Source organism: Carettochelys insculpta, chromosome 1, assembly GCF_033958435.1.
Source record: "Carettochelys insculpta isolate YL-2023 chromosome 1, ASM3395843v1, whole genome shotgun sequence".
In the NCBI taxonomy this organism is placed as follows: domain Eukaryota; kingdom Metazoa; phylum Chordata; order Testudines; family Carettochelyidae; genus Carettochelys; species Carettochelys insculpta.
The window spans coordinates 72395211-72408476 of record NC_134137.1 but is presented as its reverse complement, the minus strand read 5'-3'; the positions used below and the strand labels follow the sequence as shown (position 1 = coordinate 72408476).

The window sequence follows — 13266 nt, the reverse complement described above, 5'->3', positions numbered from 1 at the left end:
TTGAAACACTGCTGAGGTGCTGTGGATGTCAGTGAGTGTATGTGAGGGAGAGGTCAACACCACCCTCTGGGCAGGACTGAGGGCTGACCATCCTTGGACCCACCCCTTCCATTCTTGGCCCCGCTTCCTGGGGCATGGAGCTGGGTCTCCCTCCCACGTTGCCCCGGGGCCTGCAGGGACTGTTGGTGCCAATGGGTGATGGGGTGTGTGTTTGTGTGTGTGATAAACCGTATTATAGAATAGGCAGGAGGCATTCAAAACATAATAGGGGTTTTGGTCATCCATGCTGGTGCATAGTGGTGCAAGATGGGTCATGAAAATATTACCCAAATTCTGGGGGTGTTTTGCCAGGGATGAGGGGAGTCTCCAGGCTTCCACAGGGCTCTCCACCAAGGTCTAAGATGCACTCTGTTGGCAGAGGCTGAAATAAGTTAAAGTTTAGATGTTTTTTTCAGGAGCAGATCTTGTAGCCAACGATATTTATTAAAAGTTGTTTATCTACCTTCTAAACACCAAATACAACAGCTTGTTTAGAAGTTATTACAATAATTCCACATTTTGACTATTCTTGTTCTATACATTTGTATTCTTTTTTTGATATACTATAATGAATCCTTATAAAATGATATAGGCTCCTGACCGTCAACACCTCGCGCCAAGTGGGCTGAATACAATCACATCAGAATAGAAGTGGTTTACTAACACTGTGCACTTGGCTGGCACAAGATGTAAGGCAATAGAGAACCAGCTATATTAGGGAACAACTATTATTAAGGCCCTAAAACAGAGATGGAAAGCCTCTGGCCTGCATGCCAGAAGCACTTCATCAGGGTTAGCTGTTGGAAAGTCTGCCAGATACTAAGCATCTGCAGGCACAGAGCCCTGCAGCTTCCAGTGGCCGTGATTTACTATTTCTGGCCAATGGGAGCTGTGGGAAGCAGCGTCAGCCAGTCCACCACTTCCTGCAGCTCCCTTTGGCCAAGAACAGTGAACTACTAGGACCTGCAAGAAACTGGGCCTGAGGAAGCTCAGGTAAACAAGGCAAGTGGCTGGAATGCCAGAGGTTTCCCCACCCCTGCTCTAAAATTACAACAGCTGTCAAAATGCAACACAAAAAAAATTAACAAATGTTCCTGTTTCTTGTATTTTTTTAAATGATTCACAAATATAAGGATGGACTTTGAGTGAAAAAGGCTGTTGAAAACCCTTTGAAAAAGGATATTAAGGGGGTATAATACCCACATACAGCATTATGGTACCGTAATATAAAAGTGAAGAATTGCAAAATAGTAAGATTAAGAGCTTTGTTAGTTATGCCATGATAATTTAAAAATATAGACAATGAATGAGTTTAGACGAGGTCACTCTTAGATCAATGCTTTGGTTTTGTCAGGTCTCCTTTTATATATATTTGTTAATTTACTTAAAATGATATTATTACTGATAGGCCAAAGGTGACAGGCTGAAGTATTTTAGGGGAAAAGTATGCAGGAATAGGATGACAGAGAAACCAAACAGCATGATGATTGTATAAACAGCAAAGGCTGTGTAAACTGAAGCGAGTGCATGCATATTATATAGATTAAATAAAACAAATGCACAGTATGCTGAACACTGATTGGAAAACATATTTAATTAATATGTAACGTGGAAAAAAAATAAAAACATCCAAGTGAACAAGGGACAAAGTGGAGAAATCTTGGACCAGAAACTGAAGCAGTGGCTCTGAAGGATTAAACTAGAGATAAAGCCAGTGATGACTGTCAAGATGCAGATAGAACTTCCCTGGGTCCAGGGCTGTGATAACTTGTGTCCCATTCTAATTCCATCTCATATGTTATTGTCCATCATAATCATCTGTTCAAACACTGTAAGTGACAGTATTTGTGTATGAAATTGTATAAATAAAGGCAAAAGTGCATTGAGCCTAATTTGGGATTTGTGATTAAGTTTTTCATTTTACACTCCCAACAGTCCGTTGTATAGTTTGTAAATATTTATTTAAGTAATTTTAGATTCAAATAGGACTTTTTAGGCACTACATTGAAGTAGCCTGCAGGGAGTCTACACACATTTTCCCTTACTTTGAACTAGGGAGCCCATCTTTGAAGTCCTTACTCCATTCCTGGGAATGGAGTACTGCCCTACTTCAACATTTAACTTCAAAGCAGGGTGTGTGTAGACACTCACTTTCCAAGTCATACTTCGCAGTAAGCAACTTTGAAGTTATTTTTGTAGCATAGACACAGCCTCATAGATTGTAATTTATCAGTCAGTCCTTTAAACACGTATTGACAGTAAGGATATATTCGTTCTATAGATATGAACTATACTACATTGAGTAGTTATGAACTATACAAAACATATACACTGAACAGTCTGATAATTTCCCATGATTTTCAATAGAAAACTCTTAAAATGTGTCACCTAAGTTTTGGATGAACCACGCACGGTATTACAAAAAGCAATTTTAGAACTGTCTCATTCTACTAAAAGCACAATCAGACTCCTCGATAGTTTTTGGTAACAAAGAATTCAGAATCCGGTTACAAAAGAGGGAAAAAAGTCTTTGAAATTGGTTAATTGCTTTTTTATAATCTAGGATCTTTAAAATGACTACATTTTTAAAAATATTTGTTTAAAATATACTGAAACCTTTTCTACCCAGGGATCATTGTGAGTGTGTATTATTTACATAGCGTCAACAGTGCTTAAAGGTTCTAAAGAGGGACAAGGATTGTCTGTCTCCAAAAGTTTTCTCCTGGAGTAAATTTATAATGGAAATCCCCATACATCTTCTATTTTATGAAGTAAAAGCATTCTAAATGTATCCCTGTTCTAAAGTAAAAATCTACTACATCTTTTAGAAAGCTTGCCTGTCTGTTGGATGAAGAACTCTTCCTAAATGTTAAGAGCTAGGACCACCGAATTCGGTTTGCAGCTTCTTCTTACCATACCTTAAAGCAATGTAAGAGTTTGGCTGTGCCTGGAAAACAGGATGTGCCTGTAATGGGATTCCTGCTTATACAACCAAAGAGAAAAGAGACGGAATCACCAAATCAAGTACAGTCCTCAGAACTGACAAAACAGAATGAATATTGAATAAGACTGAACAAAGATGAGTCAGAAAAATAGAATGAACCTGGAATAAGCTTGATTCTCAGTGAGCCTTACAGAAAAGAGATGAAACAGGGAAATTTGGAGTAGTGCTCTGTTTAGGCACAGCCTAAATCAATATTTTCAATATTTTGAAAACTACAGGAAAATGTTATTAGAAACCCATCTGACTTAGATCCTTTTTTATTAAAACTTAGCAAATTCTAAGAGTTTATAGGGAAGAAGAAAAATACATTTGTTGGAATTCTAATTCAAAAATACTAAAAGAAAAATTAAATGGAAAATTTTAACAATCCCTTTTTTAAGAAATCTGAAATAAAAATTAACTTAATAAAAATAATATTGTATTTTTGCAAAATACAGCCACATAAGTAAAGCATGTACATTTTTCCCTTATTTAAAAGAAAAATAATTGAGTTGAGTACCCGAGCGATGCTTGGTAAATCTACTAGTTCACAGTAAAGAGAAGTGCTGTGGTGCTGCTGAGGAGTAGCTGGATAACAAGTGAGTACGTGACACAGAAGTTGTGAAACTGTCTCCTTATACTAGATGCACACTAAATGAAAACTTACTCTGAAAACACTCTTACAAATAATAGGGGCCAGTGAGAACTCTGCTAAGCACCCTTGTAGCAGGAGTAGGCAAACGTCCTTGTTTTATGAGACCAAAAAAATATGTTTTCTTTAAGGATTCAGATCTCAGGCTAATGATCCAGATCTTTGTCACGTTCAAACTGGACTACTGCAAAGATTCCCTTAAGACCACTTAGGGCTTGTTTACATGATGCATTAGTACACACCAGAGGGGTATAAATGCTAGTGTGTGCTAGCATGTCATGCACTAACTTGCCCCTGTGGACCCTGCTGGTGGGCAACAGAGGTTTCCTAATGTATTAATGTACACCTATTTCAAACAGGACTACATTAATGCATGATTTGGGTAGATGCCAGCATGGTTCACATAGGTCAGTGTGTGCCACATGCTAGTAAGCCCTAGATTTTACACTGTTCTGGAGTGGATTAATGCAACGTGCACCTAAGACTAAAACTGACACCAAATGTGACTAGAGTTGTCAAGGAACCTTTCCTCTTGGAAGCAGGCGAAAAGCATACTTCATCTACACTGACTTCTAAATTATTTCCAGGTGCAAATTATGCTGCTGGTTTTAATTGACAAAGCTTGAATGTCTTGGGTAAGTTGCAGGTTGCTTCTCTCTTTGTGATACAGGGGCAGCACAGACACTTTAGCTGACAATATCTTAAATGGTGAGGGTCTTTGACAGCTCCCTTTCTCCATAGGTTAGCCAGATTACAAATTTGCTGACAACCAGGCCAGGCTATATGATCTGTCATTCCTGTTCTCATTGACGAAAACAGAAATGTCTTTCTGAACATACTACATTTTGGTGTAAATAAAAAACCCTTAATTTTATCTGCTGTAATATTCCAGATGAGAAGGTACATGCCTATAAACTGAATTTTTAAGCTGAAACTAAAACAGACTCCACAGAGTGCTTGCTGTGTCTATTAAGAAAGAAAACACTGTCTCCTATTAAGTGAAATGTTTCTCTTAACATATTGTGAGCTAGTTACTATTAGCAATTATAAGCAATGAACAAAGAGTGATATTGTGCTCCCTTTGAAACCACAAGCATACTGGAATGTGATCCAAAAGGCTAAAGCATGGGTCATTAACTTCCTGATCCATTTCTGTGTGAGCTACCCATACTAAGCTGGTCTTTACAAATCAGGCTACACAAGTACTATATTGGGCCAGCTCCCCATTACTGTCAGTAAATTCCGCCTGTAGGGACATATAACTAAGTGAAGAAACAAACTTTTAGCTGCTTTCATGTCTCAAACATATAAGGATTGCGAAAAGAATATTTGTTCCATGAGTGAACACCCTGAATCAGTTATTTGTGATTGGCTTAGTGGAAATCTAAGAATCTTTATTCAACAGATTGGCCACTTTCCAAATGAGAAATCAATGACGCTATACTCTGGGACAAACGGAAGCTGAAATTGTTTGTGTTCCTTTGTTCCACATATAGTATGCATCCAGCCACCCTCTGAATTATGCAGACTGTTGATAACAGCAAACCTCCCCATATCAAACCAAGACTTCAGTAGCATAAGGTACATGGTGGCAAGATTCTGCATAGACAGGTCTAGCTAGATTTTGGACTGCCACCTGTAGGAAGACAAACATATGCAGCAGAAACCAGAGAAGAAAACAATAGGGGTGTTCTGTGTTCATTGTAGTCAGCTAATTAGATACAGGATTTTTTTTTCTGCATACTGAAGTTAAAGAAGACATGGGATGAGTGAGTAACTGTCCTGCCTATAGGCCTGTAAAGATCAGTCACTGGTAATACAGAACTGCAGAGGACAACAGATGATGCTAGAATAATTGTGAGCTACAAGTTGGGTATTTACAAATAGCTCCATAATACCTGTAATGTCCAGAATTATCTAAATATGAATCTGTCTAAAGCAAACACTAGTCTCTTGTTGGCTGAAAATTCATGGAAGAAATTCCCCCTGAGCTCCACATATACCATCCTATTATCAGTACACCACATGGGTAACCGTCAACTTAGAGCACTGCAAACAAAAAGGCCTTTGGCACATCATTTGGTGTATTCATCTAGATGTATACATGACTTATAGGCTAGTCAGGATTGTATATTTTGTCACAAACTCAAGCAGCCACACTTAAGACTTAGTCCATTCACCCTTCTAACCCCCACCACTGCCATTTGCTTGGCTATGTTGCTTACAGCAGAATATGAACAGGGATTACTTACCTCCATTACCCAAGACAATGAGAAAGATTTTAAAAAAATAATCAAGATCTGTATCATTTGGATTACTTTTCTACTCCTACACTTCAGCAGTGATTCGATCCTTCTTGTTAGAATGACAGCCTTGGAGATCCAAGACCCTCATTTAATAATACTTCTTGTGAGTTCTCTTCAGCATAGTAAACCAAACTGTCCTATCACTGAAGCATTATATAGTTGCAATAATAGCCTGTAGGGCTTCATCACATCAGCTGCTTAGAAGATAACCCTATCCAGCTTGATGAAAAGTCTTCACCCCTTTCCTGTTGAGAGAAAATGGTTATACATTTCTAATAAATGAAGCAGGAACTGTCATTTTTTTGGCAAACTGTTAACTAGCTGTAACAGCCGCATTGCCACAAGTTGCTTTTCCAAAGTAATTACCATCAGGCTCCCTGTGGTATGCAGTGTTTAACACATTTCTTCTCTGTTAATGAATGCAAGAGCAGGCAACACCGCTATTAGTAATTGCTTTTTTATTCGTAGTCCTCATTTTCCAGATAGGTCACATTAAACACAGCCATTAAACAATAGCAGTTGAGATAATCCATACAATGTATGCTGCTTTTGTTTGGTTTTTTAGTGTTGTTCACCAGTCACTTGGTGCAGCTCTTAGCCATATGGGGAGGAAAAGGGTTGATAAATGTGAACTGCCAACCTGTGGAACAATGGGGCCAGAGAAGTCAAAACCTTAATCAGGTTTCATTCAATTACACTTCAAATCAACAAATCTTGATAGCCAAAACTCCCATTTGAATTAATGCACTGATAAATGCTGCCTGATGTCAAAATAACATAATTAGACAATAATGAGTGGGCGTATAATACGCCAGACTTCAGACTACTTGTTGACCTCAGCATTCCTACTCCATTAGGCAACAAACAGCTGGAAAGCCAGTTTGAATAAAGCATCCAGCTTGATCATTAGCATCCACATGACTTTTTAATGGTCATATTTCTAAATGGACAACCTCTTGTCTGCTCTAATGGCAAATCATATTTCAGGAAAAGTTCTCTTTTGTTGGACAGAGCCAGAAAAGCAAAACTGATTCTGAATTCAGCTGTTTATGGTTTGGTTGGTCAATATTTTCTGAAATCATAAGACATGTTACTTTATTATTTGCTTTGGTTAATATACAAGTGGCACAGATTTCCATTCTCTCCACTCACATTTCACACATCTTTATTAGTTCCTTAAGGGATTCTTCCCTTATAACAGTAATTATTTTTACAATTGTCTGGTGGAAGTTTTTGGTTAGTATTGGAAAATCACTTCTAAAGTCTGCCTTATGTATGCAAAGCATTCAGGAAATGATACATAGGCTTTAGTTTTAAATTGCTGGGTTTTTTTTACTAGTTGGCCGGAAGTGACTAGTTGGTTGATGGATAGTATACTTTCCTACTTTCATGTGTGGTATTTTCTTCACATAACTACACAGAAGTTACCTTAACCCTCAAACCACCACCACCCACATGTAAACATTATCAGTTGATCATGATGTATCATCAGCAGCAGGAGGTGAGTCCTAAACTATGAAGCAGATATACTCTGGGACAGCCTCATTAGAAGCAATATGCCAGAGATCTGCAACACAAGGCAGTTACTGGACAAACTAAATAAAAACAAGATTTCTTAAACCCAGCTATAAAGCTGTGAGTCATGAATTTTGAATTACCTCAGACTGGTAAATAAATAATCACTACTAAATACAGATAATGTGTTAAACAGCTCAAGCTAGTAAATCACTAGTGACAGAGAGCCTTAAGGTAAAATTTTGTTTATGGCTGGCACAGCCCTTTCTCAGAATGCTGTGGTTTTACATCTTCAGATGCATACAATGAATTGTACAATTGGTTACTCAGCATTAAAATTGTTTACAAATTACACAAGCCTCCCTCACTTGACTACATTTACATACTGATTTAGTTTTAGCTCAATAAAGGATCTCACTGGCTTAAATAAAAGCTGGGTGCTCATAAACTAAAGAGATGGGCACCATAGAAATAAGGATAAAACACAGAAAAAATAAAATAGAACTCTTTCTCTCTCTGCCTGGAATTTTAGCTATCAAGCAAAATCAACTTTGAATTTCCTGGCACAATCATACTGTAGAAAACAGACAACAACACATTTTTGATACACAAATTGTCCAAAATATGGAGAGTAGCTTGCTAAAACATGTACATTTCCATATAATTGTACACTTTTTGTACAATGGAAGCTGAGAGCAACTTTTGGAATGGCTGGTTTTCAATAACAAAAGACAATTCATTGTAGGTTTGACTAGATGAGAACACCTTTTACATAGAATACACAACATCACAACTAGGTGTTGGACAAGTTTGTTCCTTGAACTGATTACTATTATATAAGTATGGCCTTATGGGATCTGAAATGACCAACCTGAATTAAATTCACTCTTTTAAAATACATTTAAAGATAAGATAGTTTCAATTTTATGTAATCCAGAACCACAGTTTTCTATAGCTGCGTTTCACATTGCTATGCTATAGAGAGTATTTAAAATAACCAAAGGAAAATGTTAATCTAAACTTTTTTTTCATCTGCTGCTTCTTGTGCTTTTGCTAGTTTCATTTAAACTAAGATTTAAATGTGTATTTTTTCAGTATTTATCTAGAAGCAATTTTGAAATTTGCCAAACATCACAAAGTAGGGTAGAGCTAAAAAGGGAGAGAGAGAAAGAGGAAGATTCCCTTGTAAATTATTTCACCAGGATGATAACAAAGCAACTTAAAAATGAGGGTTACAAATAAACAAATAAAAAAGCAGCAGCCCACACCCAGACCCTTTGTAAACCATAGCACTTTCCAAGAACACTCCACCCCCCTCGCGAAAAATACCCACAAAACAAAACAAAACAAAACAAAAACCAGTGCTTGAATCACTAGGTCCCTAACACATTTTTATATTCTAGGAGCTTAACAATCGCATAAAACATTAAATATAAGGATCAGTTGTGATTTCAACCAAGAGTATGTTACCTAAACAGACTGACTGTGTATGTGCTTGTAAAAAAACAAAGTTTTAGGTGTTGACTCAGTGTAATTTGTGTTATTAAACATGGGTTTGCAACAGAAGGACTTGCACATAACCATGATTGATAGTTGTATTTGTAGGCCATTCAGTTAGCTCCATCAGCTCACTCAAACACATTCTGAACAGATTATGTACTGAAGTACTTTGTAGACCACACATTAAACAAGAGACTTTGCTCTGAGGCATTGCTTCCCACGCTCCATTGGGAAAAGGAAGCAGGAGAAAACAAAACTCATAGAGTTCGACAGCTACTGAGGCAACACTTGCCATTTACAATATAAGCCCAAATATTTTTGCAACACAACTATATATTAATTTAATAAAATACACAATATAGCTCTTATACACTCAACAATTTGGCTCATATGCACTGAATCTGCAATAAATCAATAAAAATATGTAATTTGATGTAAACACATTGAATCTTCTTACATTTGCACATTTAAATGGTCATGTGATTTGTAGATGTCTAAGACATTTGCACTTTCCTGAGCTATTTTAGTGTCCACAAATTAATAAAAAAGTGTTAATAATGTTAATTTATTTCATGTATTACCCTTCAAAGGTAATTATTTTTTTTCTGAACTCGTATTATACCTCAGATTTTTTTAACATAGTGCTAGTTATTTATATTTTTGTTGGACACTAAAATGCTAAATAGGTTTTAAAACCTTTTATTTTTTTTTTCCTTTTACGAAGTGAATTAGCTTATGTGTGTGCAGGACAAAATGGACTATATCATTTTACATTTAACTTTAATATGATATGAGGTGTGTTACTAATGAGCGGGATATGTTTTGTTGAGTAATGATCTGGAATGATTTTTGTTTATGTTTTTGTTTCATTTTTGTGGCAGATAACTTTACACAGAAATGTTTACCACAAATGAGTGTTAATGTTTGGCGTAGCTTGGACTACTACAAAATCTTTTTTTTAGGACTTTCAGTAGAAGACTGTGGTGACTGCTGGAAATTCACCACAGATCACAATGATTCAACCCTGCTTTTCATGGGGTTTATAGGTAAACAGTAAAGTCAGCATCAACTATTGAGGACAGTCTTAAAATATCAGATGTAGTTCTATTCTTCCTTTCTCATACCTTCCTACCAGACTGTCAACATGGCACTTTCTCCCCTTCTTTCTCTTGGTTCTTAATGCACTTCACACTGTCCTAATGAAAGTTTGGTCAAAACAAAACCAGTATTTTCTGTGAAAAAGAAAGAGCAGTGAAAAGAACATACTTGTGGGCACTTCAGACGTTCACTAAAAGCCTTAAAGCAGCATTGGTCTTCCTTCATCCCTGTAAAACTGTTATAACCAGGGCACTATTTTTTCAAATAAGCAGAAGAGGCAAGTAAACGCCAGCCTACACTTTTTTTTTGTTTGTTTTTACTTTCTCACAGCTACTGGGTCACTCCCACGACAGTCCTGTAAAAGCTTGTCAATTTCTCTCACAACTTCCTCTGCATCCACGGATTCTCTCCCTAGATCCCGATTTGAACGGTCTAACTGCTCCAGAACAGAGTCCATCTCACTTGAGTCTCGGCTCACTCGGGAATGTACATCTGCAAAGACCCTAGCCATCTGATCTGATGGAATGAATGGAGTGTTTCTTGACTGTTTACTAGGTGACAGATACTGACTGTCAGTTGACAAGTACTGGCTGCTTGGTTCAGCCACGGCTCCTGATTTCACTTCACAACCATCCAATGGTCCTTTTGTTGAGGTGCAAGGCTCAATGCATGTCTTGTTTGGGCTGCTTGATGCTGAGGGAACCTCCTGAAGAAGAGGACTCAGGGCACGTTTGGCTTTTAAATAAGGTTTAACATTGGCAATGAGAATAGTGTGCTCTCGCTTGTCTTTCCCAAATGTACAAAAAGTCTTTTTCCCAGTGGGATTCACAGTTTCGTAAGTCTCAGTCTCAACGTTAGCTTCAACTGTGGGTACAAAGAGATTTGTGCGATAATCTGCATTTTCAGCCTGATTGGTTGTAGGGAACTGTGGCATCCAACACTTGTCAGAATGACCCAGCACTCTGCATTCATCTGTGCAATTAACACACTCTTCTTGTTCTGTAAAGCAATGAGAAAAAAGAACAACTCCTGTTATTAGGGATTCCTTTAAACTAATACAGAGGCTATGATTATCTGTCAGTGGGTTTTCCTGATCTCCGGTTTCTTAATTTAGGAAAAAAGGAATAATTAAAACATTGCAGGAGGACTGCAATATAACTAACTGGTTGAGACAATATATTTACTTAACTCTATTCTCTCGCTATTAAAGCATTCACATCGCCCAAAGGAAGTAAAAAGGGGTCATTAGAGAATCAGTCTCAGTAGAACTGAGCTTCATCTGTAAACTAATCTGCAGTAGGAATCTGTTAGTCTTTGTTCTGTAGAACTCATCCTAGGAAAATAGTGAACTGTACTTAAGGAACTCAAAAGCATTATCAGGATTAATTTTTCAAATCAAATAACTGTGCAATCACTGGCTTTCTGGAAATACAAACACTTCATAGGATCAGCTAGCTGAGTTTTCATTTTTGTCACCTCCATTTTGTTAGTAATTGCTATGCTGGGTAACAGTCACGAAAAAAAAGATTTTCTAAATAAAAACCCAACTTTTCCTGCTGAGAATAAAGAACTGGAATTTTCCATCTGTATGATTCAGTATAAGCTTGTCAAAAATGCGTACTGCTATTCTATTAGACATGAGAATGGATCATGTAATCAGTTTCTTCCTTTTTGTTTTGGTAAAAGTATGTGAAAATAGATTTGCTCAATATATACAATTTGGAAGAATGATAATCTTTTCACACACTATTTGAACTGATAATGTTTTCAGTCAGGATTATTATATTTCTATTTTATCAATGAGCTAATGGAATATAGCTAAATAAAGTACGTTAGTTCACTCTGTTTTTTGAAGGCATATAGATCTTTCTAGTCTGACAATTTAGATCAAAGACATACATTAAAAAAAATAAGTGCTAGATGAACAGAAGAACTAACAGTTTACTTTCCTGACCGTCCTTACCCATATGCAGAATAAGCAGCTGCATAGGGCAGCCAAAAATTGGGGTGCCCTGGGTCTTAATGTCCATCTACCTGCCTCTTTCTGTCCCTGCTCTGTAGCTCTGCTTCTTCCAGAGAGGACCTAGTTAACTTAAAAGTGAAAACACCTGCCAGCCCTATTAGGAGAACACTGAACCTCTGAAAGAGACATTCAAGTGACAATGAAACCATTTAACAGGCATTTGCCAACCCCAGATATGCACTATGAATTTCTGAATTTACAATGTTAGTCTACAGGACTTTAGTTTAAAATTGACTTTAAAATATTTCATTAGTGTGCTACTGAAGATTATAAAATCACATCTCTTAAAAAAAGCAGTCCAGTAGCACTTTAAAGACTAACAAAATAATTTATTAGGTGATGAGCTTTGGTGGGACAGACCCACTTCTTCAGATCATAGCCATACCAGAACAGACTCAATATTGTGCTTTTTTTGAGTTTTCATTTTTGTCACCTCCATTTTGTCACCTCCATAGCCATACCAGAACAGACTCAATATTGTGCCTTAAATATTGAGTCTGTCCTAGTATGGCTATGATCTGAAGAAGTGGGTCTGTCCCACAAAACCTCATCACCTAATAAATTAGCTACTGGACTACATTTTGTTTTGATAGTATATAGACTAGTATGGCTTTCTCTCTGTTACTACATTTCTAAAAAATTGTGCCCCCCATGATGTCATCAGGCATAAGGAAGCCAGTTAAATAGTACTGTGTTGGGCCCCAGCCATGCTAAGGATTGCCTCACATGCCCCATTTAACTTTTAGGCTAGTTACCACCCAGAGGAATCTTGGCTTCCTCTAGAGTGCACAGGTGAAAGAGAAACAGGTACTGCTGCTGTGTTGCAGCCCACCAGTTAGAGCACTTAGCCAGGATTTGAGAAACCCACATTAAATTTTCCCCTTGGGTCTTCTTCCCCTTCTCAGGAGATTACTTTAACCAAGAGGCTATGACTTTCAGTTTCCTCTGTTCAGCTGTATATAAATACTTAAATATGCATGGACTGGGAGCTGAGGGGGAAGACTGAGAGCGAGAGCGAGAGAGAGGGAGAGAGTATGACTCTGTAGACTGGCAGTCACCTAGAAGGTGGGAAACCTAGTCCTTTTTCTTCAATGCCTAGTTAGCGACACAAAGTGGAACAGCTCCAAAAGGACACACTGAGGCTGTGTCT

The 13266-nt window shown here is 37.5% G+C and overlaps 1 protein-coding gene across 4 annotated transcripts in view; it reads right to left on the bottom strand.

Moving 5' to 3' along the window:
* Positions 1 to 549: 549 nt before the first annotated feature.
* Positions 550 to 13266, bottom strand: part of PCDH17 (protocadherin 17) — a 129035-nt gene continuing 116318 nt past the window's right edge. For 3 of the 4 annotated variants that reach the window (XM_074988674.1, XM_074988688.1, XM_074988680.1), the window contains one exon: positions 550 to 11092. In XM_074988674.1, coding sequence (XP_074844775.1) covers positions 10410 to 11092 — 683 coding nt within the window. In that variant the 3' untranslated portion in view covers positions 550 to 10409. The remainder of the gene's footprint in view (positions 11093 to 13266) is intronic. The other variant, XM_074988695.1, reaches the window with a different exon arrangement.